General features: G+C 50.8%; 1 protein-coding gene across 1 annotated transcript; it reads right to left on the reverse strand.

Annotated features, from left to right (window-relative positions):
• Nucleotides 1-1,058: 1,058 nt before the first annotated feature.
• Nucleotides 1,059-7,312, reverse strand: LOC123078676 (protein CHUP1, chloroplastic). The gene is made up of 6 exons (XM_044501262.1): nucleotides 6,039-7,312; nucleotides 5,052-5,183; nucleotides 4,777-4,958; nucleotides 4,582-4,693; nucleotides 1,773-1,907; nucleotides 1,059-1,423 (listed from the first exon to the last, which is right to left on the reverse strand). Exons 1-6 carry the CDS (start codon nucleotides 7,095-7,097, stop codon nucleotides 1,295-1,297), a joined length of 1,749 nt encoding a protein of 582 aa, XP_044357197.1. The 5' UTR covers nucleotides 7,098-7,312; the 3' UTR covers nucleotides 1,059-1,294.
• Between the last annotated feature and the right edge of the window lie 4,554 nt (nucleotides 7,313-11,866).

Consider the following 11,866-nt stretch of genomic DNA (forward strand, 5'->3'; position numbering starts at 1 on the left):
TTTGGCTTTGTGGTGGACAGATGATGTGTCAGAGACGGTAAGACGGTGGTTCTAATACTATATAGATACAATGGTTACGATGGGGGGAGATCCTTGGAAAATGCATTGCAGCTCTCGGGTGCCACACATCCCTATATGAAAATAGCATTAAAAATATCAGGAAATTTCAAAAAAATGTGAAATTTTGGGATATAAACCTGAGTGACCGTTGTACACCCGTGTTCATTTTCGTGGGGAATGGGTGCCCGTGGTATTCCGGCGTAGGAATTACGGTCCGAGATACGTTACATTCATTTTTTTACACATATGATTTTTTTCTTTTTTACTGGCATTACCACGGGCACCCATTCCCCATGAAACTGGATACGTGTGTACAACAGGCACCCAAGTTTCATATCCCAGAATTTTGGAACTTTTTAAATTTTCCTAATATGTTTTTTAATGTTATTTTCATATAGGGATGTGTGGCATCCGAGAGCCACAAATCATCATCCGGAGATCCTTCAAGTTCACTAGAATATATGGGAAACCCCAAGCGGAACTTCGACAAGATACTAGGGATGCTCTTAGATACCAAAGGGTCGAAGATGACCTTCCATGGTTGTGTGCCGACGATGCCCTTACGCAATCATAGCAACAAGGGGTGATGATTGTCGGAAATGTGCACCAAAGATAATAAGAAATGTATTATTATATTTTTATGTTTATAATTAAGTTTATTTTTCTGTGCTATAATTGCATTGTTTTGGAATATTTCGTTCAACCGGGGACTGACATCTGGAGGGTAATCTCGAACATGCCACGCTCTTCACATGATCACGAGGACCATCATACGTTGGTTGGGGTTAATCTGTCTAGAGCATCCATTCAGAGTTTCTGACCCTGCATCCTTCAGACCATCATCAGCATCAGGGAGGTCCCAATCCTCTCTCATTGCTTGCCATAGGCGCAGTGCATGCGGACACCGCTCGAGCCTCGAGGGCATGGTGTACGTCTGCAATCCTTTGCCTTGTTTGAGCAAAATAAAATCCCACGCGGTAGAAATAATCCATCACCAGTTTGGCACACACAAACAGCTAAATTTTCACATCACGTGACACTATAATCAAATTGCTTGTAACCCTAAAGGGAACATCAGGGGAGCGTAATAAGAAACGGTGTACACAGATTTCTACTGGGAAAGAACAAACAGAATTGTTTGGGGGCAAGAAATATACAGCATCTGTCAACACGAACAACAACCTTAACAGCAACCACGAGATGGTGTGTGGCACACCATGGCATACGGAGATGCTCAGGTCCCAACGAGCCTTTGCTGCCGCATGTGTCTACTCTGTTTTTGCCGCTGAAATCGGCACAGGGAGGCCTTCTCCTTGAGCTCTTGGAAGGCGCGCATGGTGTCGGCGTCGAAACCGCTTGCAAACTGTACGAAACAACGAACACGTATTCCTTTAAGTTGGTCACAATTGATAACAATTCCGTATTTTTCTGCCAATAATTACTACTCTCTGTAAAGAAATACGTATAAGAGAGTTTAGATTACTACTTTAATTATCTAAATGCTCGTATATTTTTACGGAGAGAGTACTACTCCCTCCGTTCCCAAATAATTGTCTTTCTAGCCATTTCAAATGGACTACAACATACGGATGTATGTAAACATGTTTTAGAGTGTAGATTCACTCATTTTGCTCCGTATGTAGTCACTTGTTGAAATCTCTAGAAAGATAATTATTTAGGAACGGAGGGAGTATATATATATATACCCCTACCTGGTGTACTCTGAAGGCGAATCGTACTCCTTGAAGCATCAACTCCTCTTCGTCTGGGCCGACTTTGATGGCTTCAAGCTCAGAGGAAACTCGTTCCAAGTACTTCCTGGCTAACTTCACGGATTGGAATTTGATCTGTAAATCAAATCATTCATTGGAGGCCATCCAATTATATCCTCTTTCCATTCAACAATGTAGTGCATATTTTTTTTTTGGGAAGTCAAACCTCACAAACTTTAATCAAGTTCGTGGAGAAGAACATTTACATCTAGAATGCCAAATATATCTCATTAGAATCTTCATAAGATGTAGTTCCATATTTTATATATTTGATATTGTAGATATAAATACTTTTCTCTATAAATTTAATCAAAATTTACAAAGTTTGATTTTTCAAAAAATGTATATACACTACATTATGAAACTCAGGGAGTATTATTTTTGGAACAAGGCAAAAAGATTGTCATTTTCATCGATTAAGAATAGTTCAGACATAAACCTACATGACAGGGCCAACGAAATGCTCACTCTCACAGCATTATAATACTCAAATGGTGTGCACCGGCCAAGGCCCAAAGAATCGATCCGTCCTTAATCCTAGACACTAAGGGCATCTCCAACCCCGACCTGCAAACCGCCCGAACCGCGAAAGTCATCCAATACGGTCATGTATCAGTCCGTCGCGTGGTTCAGACGCACTTTTTCCCACAAAATGGAGACAACGTGCGAGAGTTTTGCGGGTGTCCGGATATCCGTCTGACCAACGAAATGGCACCACGTATCCCTGTCCTCTCTGTGCGCATGGCGGAAGTCCGCTGATGCAGTTTGATGGTAGGATTAGCATGCTTTAGCATTTGACGGATAGCATGCTTGGTGTTTGGCGGAAGCCACCAATCACTTTGTTTTATAATTTTTTTTTCTTTTTTTTCTTCATATGCTCATTTGGCGGAAGCTAGTTCAAAACATTGGACTAGTAGGATTATTTGGCAGTTTCCGCCGTGGTGCTTGGAGTTAATAGAGGCGGACATATACGGATAGCGTTGGATAGCGACCTCTCCCACATCCGTATCCGCGGACTGCCCCCTCTCTCCGTGAACGTATGTGGGAGAAAATTTGCGGGTCGTCATTGAAGATGCCCTAAGACCATCTTCAATCAGCGGCGATTGTATAGGCGTCCTGAATTTTTTTCTCAAGCGCCTGGGTGCTAGGAGTAGGCGCTAGGGGATGAATTTTGTACATGACTTTTAAGCGACGGATTTCGAGGTGGGCGTCGATGCTAAAAAAAGCATCAGGAATAACATGAAAACTGGCACAATAGCCAGGATTTAATTCCTAGCGCCCCTGACTTAGCGCCTGCGTAGTACTATATGCCCTAACAATGTCGTCGGTGGTTGATGTCGTCGTCTATGTAGTGGTGGCCCACGACCAATGGGAAGCTCTCAATGCCGAGCAATGAGGTGGCACATTTTCCATATTCATCGCTGAAGGCGCTAGTTCCCTTTTTTTAGTTGAAGGCGCTAGTTCCTTTGTAACCGGTAACTGGCGCGCAGGTTCCTCTCCCATGTTAGGGAACTAAGCCGGTACAAAACGTTTCTATTCCCAGCACCGGTTTTGGGAACAAGGTACACTCGGTTTTTCTGGGTTAGGTTCTTCTAGTTTCTGCATAAAATGGTTCTTGTATGGTTTCTATCGGTTTTCACTCGTTTCTGCATTTTTATTTTATTTTTATTGCTTAATTTTTAAATTTGCAATCTTTTCTAAATCCATGCGCTTTTTAAAATTAACAAATAATTTGGTAACTTTTCAAATTTCTGGATTTATTTACAAGATCGCAAAAATTATTAAAATTCATGAATATTTTTTGAATTTGCCATGTTTTGTTTAAAACTCATGAACTTTTTTAAATTCAAGAACACCTTTAAATTAGTTATTCAAAGAATAATTAAATGTTTTTAAATTCATGGATAATTTAAAATTCATGAACTTTAAAAAAAATCATGAATAAGAATTTGTAGGTCGATGTTCAAGCCGAGATAGCGAGCCGGTCGACGTGCTTAATGGGCTGGCCCAATATTGTACCGTAAAAATTCCCAAACAGTAACCTCCACTCCATCGGGAATTAATCCCATGTGCAATGCTGAGAGTAGCTGTAGATCGGACATTATCCAATGAATTGGGGCTCGGACACGGGTTTCCTGGGGTTTGCAGCTAATTTCCCGGAGGGGCTCGTGGAGCCGAAGAAGACAGCAGCAAAACAAAACAAAACGTGATCGGACCCCCGATCTGACTGTACTGATCTTGAGAATGGCCGAGAACGTTTCAGCCCGAACTAGTTGCGGCATTCGATCGGGACCACGCACGCATACGGATCGATGGCCGCCCGGCAATGCGTACCTATGCTCCGCAGAACGACACGGCTCCCGAGGTGTCATGGGCTTGTTGTCTAGCTCTAGAGACAGGAGCGAACGAATTAGCGAGCATGGTCACGAGATCGCGTCCGTCCCACACTCACGTGCACCCCCACAGCACAAGACAAGAAAATGCCACGCATATCGATCCTCCCGGCTGGCCCCGGGTACATGTCGTTGCCTACGCCGCGCACCCACCTACGTACGTTACGCACGCTCTCTGCCCGTGAACAGATCGAGAAGGTCGCGTACGCGTCGCATCACGTGTGATGTGGGTGCGTTTCTTCAGCTACTCGCAACTCTGCAAATGCTAGTGCGCGCACCGCAAACTCAAGACGGTTGCTGTCCTATCACTACTCAAACGAGTACCAAGATCAAATTACTAGTTACTATTACGTTACCTGGCTGACGATCCCGGCGTCCTGCATCCACTCCGACGGGATCTGGAACCGGCCGTACCTGCTGGTGGCGCCGTCGCGGACGCGGGCGAGGTTGTACACGCCGTGCTCCAGCCTGCACGCACGCCGCACCCTTGTTGGTTCGTTGCCACATGACAAAACGCCGTACTGAAACAGCAGAGTGAATTTGACGCTTACTTCTCAAAGAGGGCCTGCATCTTCTTGAGCGCGGCGGCGCAGGGCTGGCGGGGGTCGTCGCGGAACGACGACGCCTCGCCCTCCAGCTTCTTCAGGTCACAGTAGCCGAACGCCGCCTCCCGGAGCGCGTCTGCCTTCTGCTCCGGCCACTCGAAGTGCTTCAGCACCGCGCGCTCGTCCACCTGCAATGCAACCATGGCCACCCACCCAATTACCAACCGCCGTCACCGGTGACCACCGAACAAGCACCTCAAGTGAATGAATTGCTGCCGCACCAGGCGGGATAGCTCGTTGTCGAGCCACTTGACGAAGCTGACCACGGCCTCGATGTTGACGAACGCCGCGCCCTCCACCTCCTTGATCAGGAGCCGGATGAAGTCGCCCTGCGTCTCCACGTCCGATCTGATCTGCACCCCACAACATAACACGCACTTTCTCTGTCAATTCGAGCGATGTACAGTAACCCTGTCCCATTTCCAAGTGTAAATAACTCCAACGGCTAACCAACGTCCGGGCGATCGACATCGGGCACAGGCTCACTAATGCAGTAATTCGATCTCGGATTAACTACCAGAGCCCGTAATTCGCACATGCATCCACCGCAATTATAAATGCAGTGCATTTCGATCCCATCGAGCCATGCCCACTTCGGATTCCGTGCAGCTGTTTCTGCTTCTGTCTTCTCTAGGAGTAGTCACGGTACACACCAATTGAAGTTGTGTACTCCTGCCATCAACCGACTGTAACACACGCCCCCCGTGTTAAAAAACTTTACGAAATCACTGCGTTCCAAGCAGTTTTATAATGCCTGGCGTTTTGTAATAAGGAATGGGTGGAATCCATAATTCGAAAACGCAAAAACCCCGAATTTTTCGCTTTTCTGAAGTACTCGTACATGCTGCGGTTGCAGTGTGGCACAGTAGCACTTAGCAGTTTTCACCAAGAATTAACGTCCATGTCCAAAGCAGTCTTTACTATACCAACCGAAAATCACTTGTACCCTTTGCTATACCAACCGAAAAGACGAAACCAGTACTGCTTATGTACGCTCCCTTAAAAAATGCATTAATGCACGTACGCAACTTTCTACCGAAACATCGTGCGATTGTTCAGCAGCAGCTCCAATATGAATAGTTCAGTCAGCAAGTTGTGATGTCAAAAAAAAGGTTCGTAGAAGTTACCACAGGTTAATAGAACGTTCCCTCCAATGATACCAGCTTAAGAAAAATGTCAATCTCGGTATACTTGGTGGTATTACGTACCGCGAGGAGGTGTGCCGACCGGTTCTCGATTTCGCCAATCATGTCCCTGGTCGCCGCCGCGCCGCCACCGCTCGCTGCGTCGGCACCGCTCCCTCCGTCCCTCTTGGACTCCCTCCGCATCAGTGAGTGGTAGAACTCCACCACCTCAGGCACGCGCCTCACGCACGAACCCGATCTCACCGGCGAACATGTCCTCTTGGACGGCGGGGGCGGGGGCGGAGGAGGTGGCGCGCCTACGCTTCCGCACACTCCCATTGAGCCGGAGCTGATGCTCAGGCTGGGTGCCGGCGTCAGCTGAGGCCGCGGTGGCGGTGGCGGTGGCGGAGGTATCGGCGGCAGCTTCGACAGCTCTGGCACGCGGGTTCTTGGAATGGCCGCCGTGTCTGACGACGAGCCTGAATCCGTCGGTGAAGTCGACGTGGACGAGGATGACGAAGAGCTCGGTGGTGAAGCGTGCAACGAGACGGCCAAGTAGGGCTTGGACGAGGATGACGACGAGCAGCAGTCATCAGCGTCGTGCTGCTTCCTCAGCTCTGCCATTTCCTTCTCCATTTGAACAATCCTCTGCTTTCTGCTCGTAACCTCCAGCGCCGCAGCGTCGAGCTCAGCGCACAGCCGCATGTTCTCGGACTCGAGCCGCGCGGCGGACTCCTTGTACCTCTCGACCTCGCTGCTCTTCGCCGCGAGCTCGGCCTCTAAGAAAGGGACGATAGCAACGGTCTCCCTGAGTATCTTCTGCTCAAGCAACTCGACGCGGAGCCGCGACTCCCTCTCCTGGAGCTGCTCGATGGCGCGCAGCAGCCCAGCGACTTCCGGCGGCGCGCGCGCGGGCTGCACCTGCGCCGACGAGCGCGGGAAGTAAGCGCCCAAGGACCGCGCGAACGCCGACGCCTTGGAGGCCGAGCCGCACGGGGCGGGCGATGACGTTGACGACGAGGGACCCCGGGCCGGCGTGTATGCATACCCCTCGGCTGGGGCCGTCGCCGCCGGCGCCGGCGATTTGGGCGCCCTGGGGCTGCTGTGGAAGCCCATGGCCGCCTTGACACGCCCGGCCACCATGGCGAGTGAGTGTACGTACGACCTGCGATATTCGGCCGTGGAACAAGAAACGTACGGGCAGGTAGGATCTAGGATAGGGCCGCGGCGGGCACTGTGGTGTGTTTAGTTCAGTTGCTGCTGCTCTGGGTTGGCGATGGCTTTGGGTTTAAGCGAAAAGGGCGGGCGCGATGTCCGAGGAGCGGTCCGACCTTGGCTTGGAAAGCGGGTGGCGGGGAAGCGAGGCAGACATCCAGGCCAGCAGCTCAGCGGCTGATGGTGGTGGCCGCGCAGGGGAGAGGCCGGGGACGCGGTACCTGGCCATGGGCGGCCCGGCACAAAAATCCTGGGCCGGGCCGGGCCTGGCTGTGTCATCGAGCCGGGCTCGGGCTTGGAAATTGAGCCTGATAGGCAGACCGGGCCAGGCTTGTAAAAAACAGATTTTAACCGTAGGCGGGCCGGGCAGATCGAGCGTGTCGGGCTTGGGCCTGATTTATTAGGCCCGATGGCCGGGCCGGGCTCACGCCTGGGTTTTCAGCACCGGGCTTTTCTAGGCCCGGCCCGACATATGCCCATGTGTAGACGCGGGTGTGTTTAGTTTGGGTGCGTTTGTGGACATTGATATAGCACCGAGCCAACCATCAAACCTTATTATTTATCAATCATTCCGACATATTTCAAATGAATATGAACAAACCAGACAAATTTTATACAAACTGGATGATTGTCATTTAAATCAGATCAAATTCATGACTTTTTTCTTTCAAAAAAAATTTCATCACATTTTTGACATATTTCATTAAACAAAATCGGGCACAACAGTTTATTTACATAACAAAAGTTAACCTAGTCTGAATCTTCGCCAACCGTGGAGGCATCCGTGTTGCACTTACTGTTCTTCTCTACGTCTGGTGGCCCCCGTCTGTCTTCCATATCCTACTGTTGATCGAGGTGAGATCCACGATCGACGTGGACGGGTTGGCCTCGTGGTTGTTGCGGCCCGACACCAATAACGTGGGCCCCGCGAACAACGTGGAGCTACCGATGTAGGCAACCATGTTCTCGTCCGCGACCATCTGCATTACCTCCGCACCTGTCTCTATCGTGATCGTGTTGTAGCTGACGCGAGTGCTGTGCACAGGCTCGTAGAGCGCCCTCTGCTGGTCAACGAAGTTCGGGTCCTTAGAGACCATAGGCGCCACGACCATCTTGCTCACAAACTCGTTGTAGATTTCCCCCTCCATCAACCAGTGATACGTGAGGAGGTTAAATGAAACTCATTCAATGGCTTTTGTTCCTCAGGGCATCTCCAACGCGGACTCTCAAATAGCATGCAAACGTCCGGATCGAGCTGTTCGGATGCAGTTTGCCATCCAACTTGGACCCCTATTTGTTCGCGGACGCGTTCACGCATTCATATTCTTGCAAATCGGACACAAACATATTTCATTGATTTGCTCAATGTTACAACTTTTTGATCATGTCATTGTGTAGTCCAGAAGCCCTTCATAATGATGCATTACTGGATGAAGCTTACTAGACATGGCAATTGGATCAATCAGGGCATGGAAGCTTACCTGCTGGAGGTGACTCCTCCCGTGTCGCCCCTGCGCGGCGACCGAGGGGAGCCCTAGCGCTGCCGCGTCCTCGTCCCTCCCCAGACCTCTCCTCCTTGCCGCCGCCGGGGTGCGCCGCCGGGCAAAGCCCGGTCGGCGTCGGCGGCGGCAGCGGGATCTCTTCTCCCACGACTCGCTGGATCAGACGCGGGCGGATCGCGGCGGTTGTTGGCGGTGCGCTGGAGGCGGGGCGCGCCGGCGCGGACTTGAGGGCGACGATAGGGCTCACGCTCGCGGTTTCCCCTGGTGTGTGTGGGAGTCCGCTCGGGGCGCGCGGCGGCGGCCCTCGGCAAGCGGGGGCGGGCGCTGGGCTCTCGGCGGCGCTCCGGCGTGTGCAGGCGGCGGCGGTCCTTGTGCGCGGTCGGCGGCTCCGTCTCTAACCCGGACGATGCGGGGGATGGCGGCGGCCCGGCGTGGCCGGCGATCTGGATGCTGTGGTGCCGGCAGCTCATTGATCCGCCGGTGCTCCAGGGTTCTGCCTGGTGGTGCTGGTGGTGACGGCGGCCCGTGCACGAGAGTTGGATCCCTTCGAACTGATCTGGGTGAAAACTTGCCTTCGGCGTCTGCTAAGGCCGGCGGTGGCGGCGCTATCTGCGTCGTTCCCTTCTTGAAGGCATCGCCGTGGAGAAGTTCAAGACCACTCTCTGCTACCTCCGGGGGAAAACCTAGATCGGATGATCGGATGACGGCGGCGCTCTGGTGTCGTTCCTCCCTTGGGGGCGCCATTCTTGGAGGTACACACGTGATCGAGGGACCAGAGGACGGATTCTTTGGTGGAGCGGTGATTCATCCTACACACTGATGGCGACGGATTTTGACAGCGTGGCGCAGTGCAGATTCGGAGTTCGCTGTGGGAGGATGGACTCGCGCAGGAGGACGACGCTGTCGGGCGTCGTGGTGGCGTCGATGGCAGAGAGACCTGGCACGGTACATGCAACAGTACAGCTCTGAAGATGGATTGGTGGCAGGTGGTTGCAGTGGCCTCATACCCGACAGGTGTCCTGGTTGAGGAGTGCGCCGGACTAGTAGGTGCCCCATACCATCCAGGCGTCCTAGTTGGGACCTCAGGTCTTAGAAGTTAGGTTTGGCTGCGATGTCTGTTTGGTATTAGGCCTAGACTATCTGCGCCCCTTCATCAATTGGATAGGTGTAGCAACAGTTGTTGCTTAGATGGTGGCTTTAGTCTTGTTGTTGTTTGCCTTTATAAGGTCTTGTAAAAATAATTAATAAAGTGGTTGTATGCATCGCCCACATGCAGAGGGCGGGGTCATCCTCATTTTCTAAAAAAATGAAGAAGGTCATCAAGTTCGAGGCAAGAAAACTTAAGATGAGGACTACTTTTGGGATCGATGAATTTAAAAACTTGTTGGACATCTTTCAGATTGTTAAACATCTTTCGTGGAGTAAATGTATGATTGAATTGCTATTGATCTAGATATATTCGTTAAAGTTTGGTGCGTGTGGTTGGATGGTGTCTGCACTTATCCTTGTCCGCGGACACATCCTGACATGTCCACGGGCATTAATCATGACTACCTTGCAATAAAAAGGGTGTAAATAAAAGGAATAAACATTTTAGATAGTTCGTAAAAGTGGGATATGGCATAGACCCTTCAGTCGGAGAAGATTGCATCATCTTCGCGCAGGTTTAGCCAAAAATGTTGTCGTGGCAGCAGTTTCAGCAAAAGCAGATTTCTGCAAAATACTATTGTTGTGGTGGCAAAAAATGTTCGTCGTGGCATAACTTTTCTACCATTGGCCGTTCTTTCAGTTTTTCTCCTCCATCTTCGCATACGGCTTTTGCGTCGGGGTCCGCCTTTGCAAAACTTCTCACCGCCATATGTATGCACTAAATATCATCGCTATCGAGATAGCTAATCAAAATGCATTACATAAAAGTTGACCTGCGGGTCATAAAAGTGGCAATCATATGGCTCCAGCTATCATACCGTACCATGACACATGGCCGTGTTAATAATTGTAACATATGGACATCTCATACATATTCTCACGAATATGACGATGGCTATACCACATCACATGCACATCCTATAAAACCAAGTTAAACACCTCTAATCTGTTTAAATTTATTATACGTGGTTTCTTGGGTTTCGAAACAAATCGTAGCTAACTATGTACATCATTAAGTATGATTATTCGAGTTGCTAGATTAACATGTAGGGTGTATGAAAAAGTGACTTAATTAAAAATCTATATCCCCCATACGGAAGTTTGATAAATGTGTGACCCCCGTGTAGATTCCATCTACAAGCCCTTTAGAGCATCTCCACTCGTTTGGCCCCCAGGGGCTTGAAATAGCGCTGCTTGGGGTGAGCCGGCGAAAAAAATCGGTGTGTATGTGTGTGGGAGGGGGGGCTATGGTTCCCAGTCGCCGACCCAAGGCCGCCCTAGACACCGCTTTTCGAAAACCAAATACGGCCAAAGAGACACAAATTCGGAGGAAATCCTGACGGTTTCATTGAAATTTATACAAACCGAAAACATAAATTAAAAAACAAATTAAAACTACTACTACTACTAGTAGTAGTAGTAGTAGTAGTAGTACACCGCCTCCACCGTCCTGCACGCCGCCGCCGCCTTCTACATGCCAAGGAGCCTGTAGAAGTTGGTGTAGTCGCCGTCGTCGTCGTCATTGCCATCGTCCCTGTTGTACCCCTGCCCTGGGTCACCGTGGCGGACGGGGTTGGACAGCCTGGGCGCCTCCTCGTTGTTGTCGTCGAGGATGAGGACGTCGTCCTCGTCGCGGTCGCGGCGCCGGGCGGCTCCTCGAGGGTGCGACACTGGCGCTCCATCTCCTGCCGGACGTAGTCCTCCCGCGCCCAATTTAGGTCGGTCTCCTCGTCGGCGGCCATGGCCTCATGCTCCTTATTCACGGGAAGGAGCGCCCCGGCTCGGTCTTCGGCCTGACAAGGCGGGAGGAGGAGGCCGACGGAGAAGGGTAGCCGCCCTCGTTGATGACAAGGGCGCTGCCATGCGTGCACCGCCCGAGCGGCGTCTCCTGTGGCTCCGGCTTGACAGGGAGGAGCGCTGGCGACCCGGAGGAGCGAGAGCCCGATGAGGAGGAGGACACCGTATCCATGCGCCTCGGCGTCCATGAGCTGACGTGGCGACGGGAGAAGGAGGGTGGCGATGGGTACTCCAGCCGCGGCGTGTTAC

Source organism: Triticum aestivum, chromosome 3D (genome assembly GCF_018294505.1).
Source record: "Triticum aestivum cultivar Chinese Spring chromosome 3D, IWGSC CS RefSeq v2.1, whole genome shotgun sequence".
NCBI classification, from domain to species: domain Eukaryota; kingdom Viridiplantae; phylum Streptophyta; class Magnoliopsida; order Poales; family Poaceae; genus Triticum; species Triticum aestivum.

Coding starts and splice junctions, on each gene's coding strand:
- LOC123078676 (XM_044501262.1), bottom strand. CDS start 7,097: ATGGTGGCCGGGCGTGTCAAGGCGGCCATGGGCTTCCACAGCAGCCCC. Junction 1,908..4,581: donor ACGCCGGGATCGTCAGCCAG/GTAACGTAATAG, acceptor TTTGATTTACAG/ATCAAATTCCAATCCGTGAA. Junction 1,424..1,772: donor TCGCCTTCAGAGTACACCAG/GTAGGGGTATAT, acceptor TGTTTCGTACAG/TTTGCAAGCGGTTTCGACGC.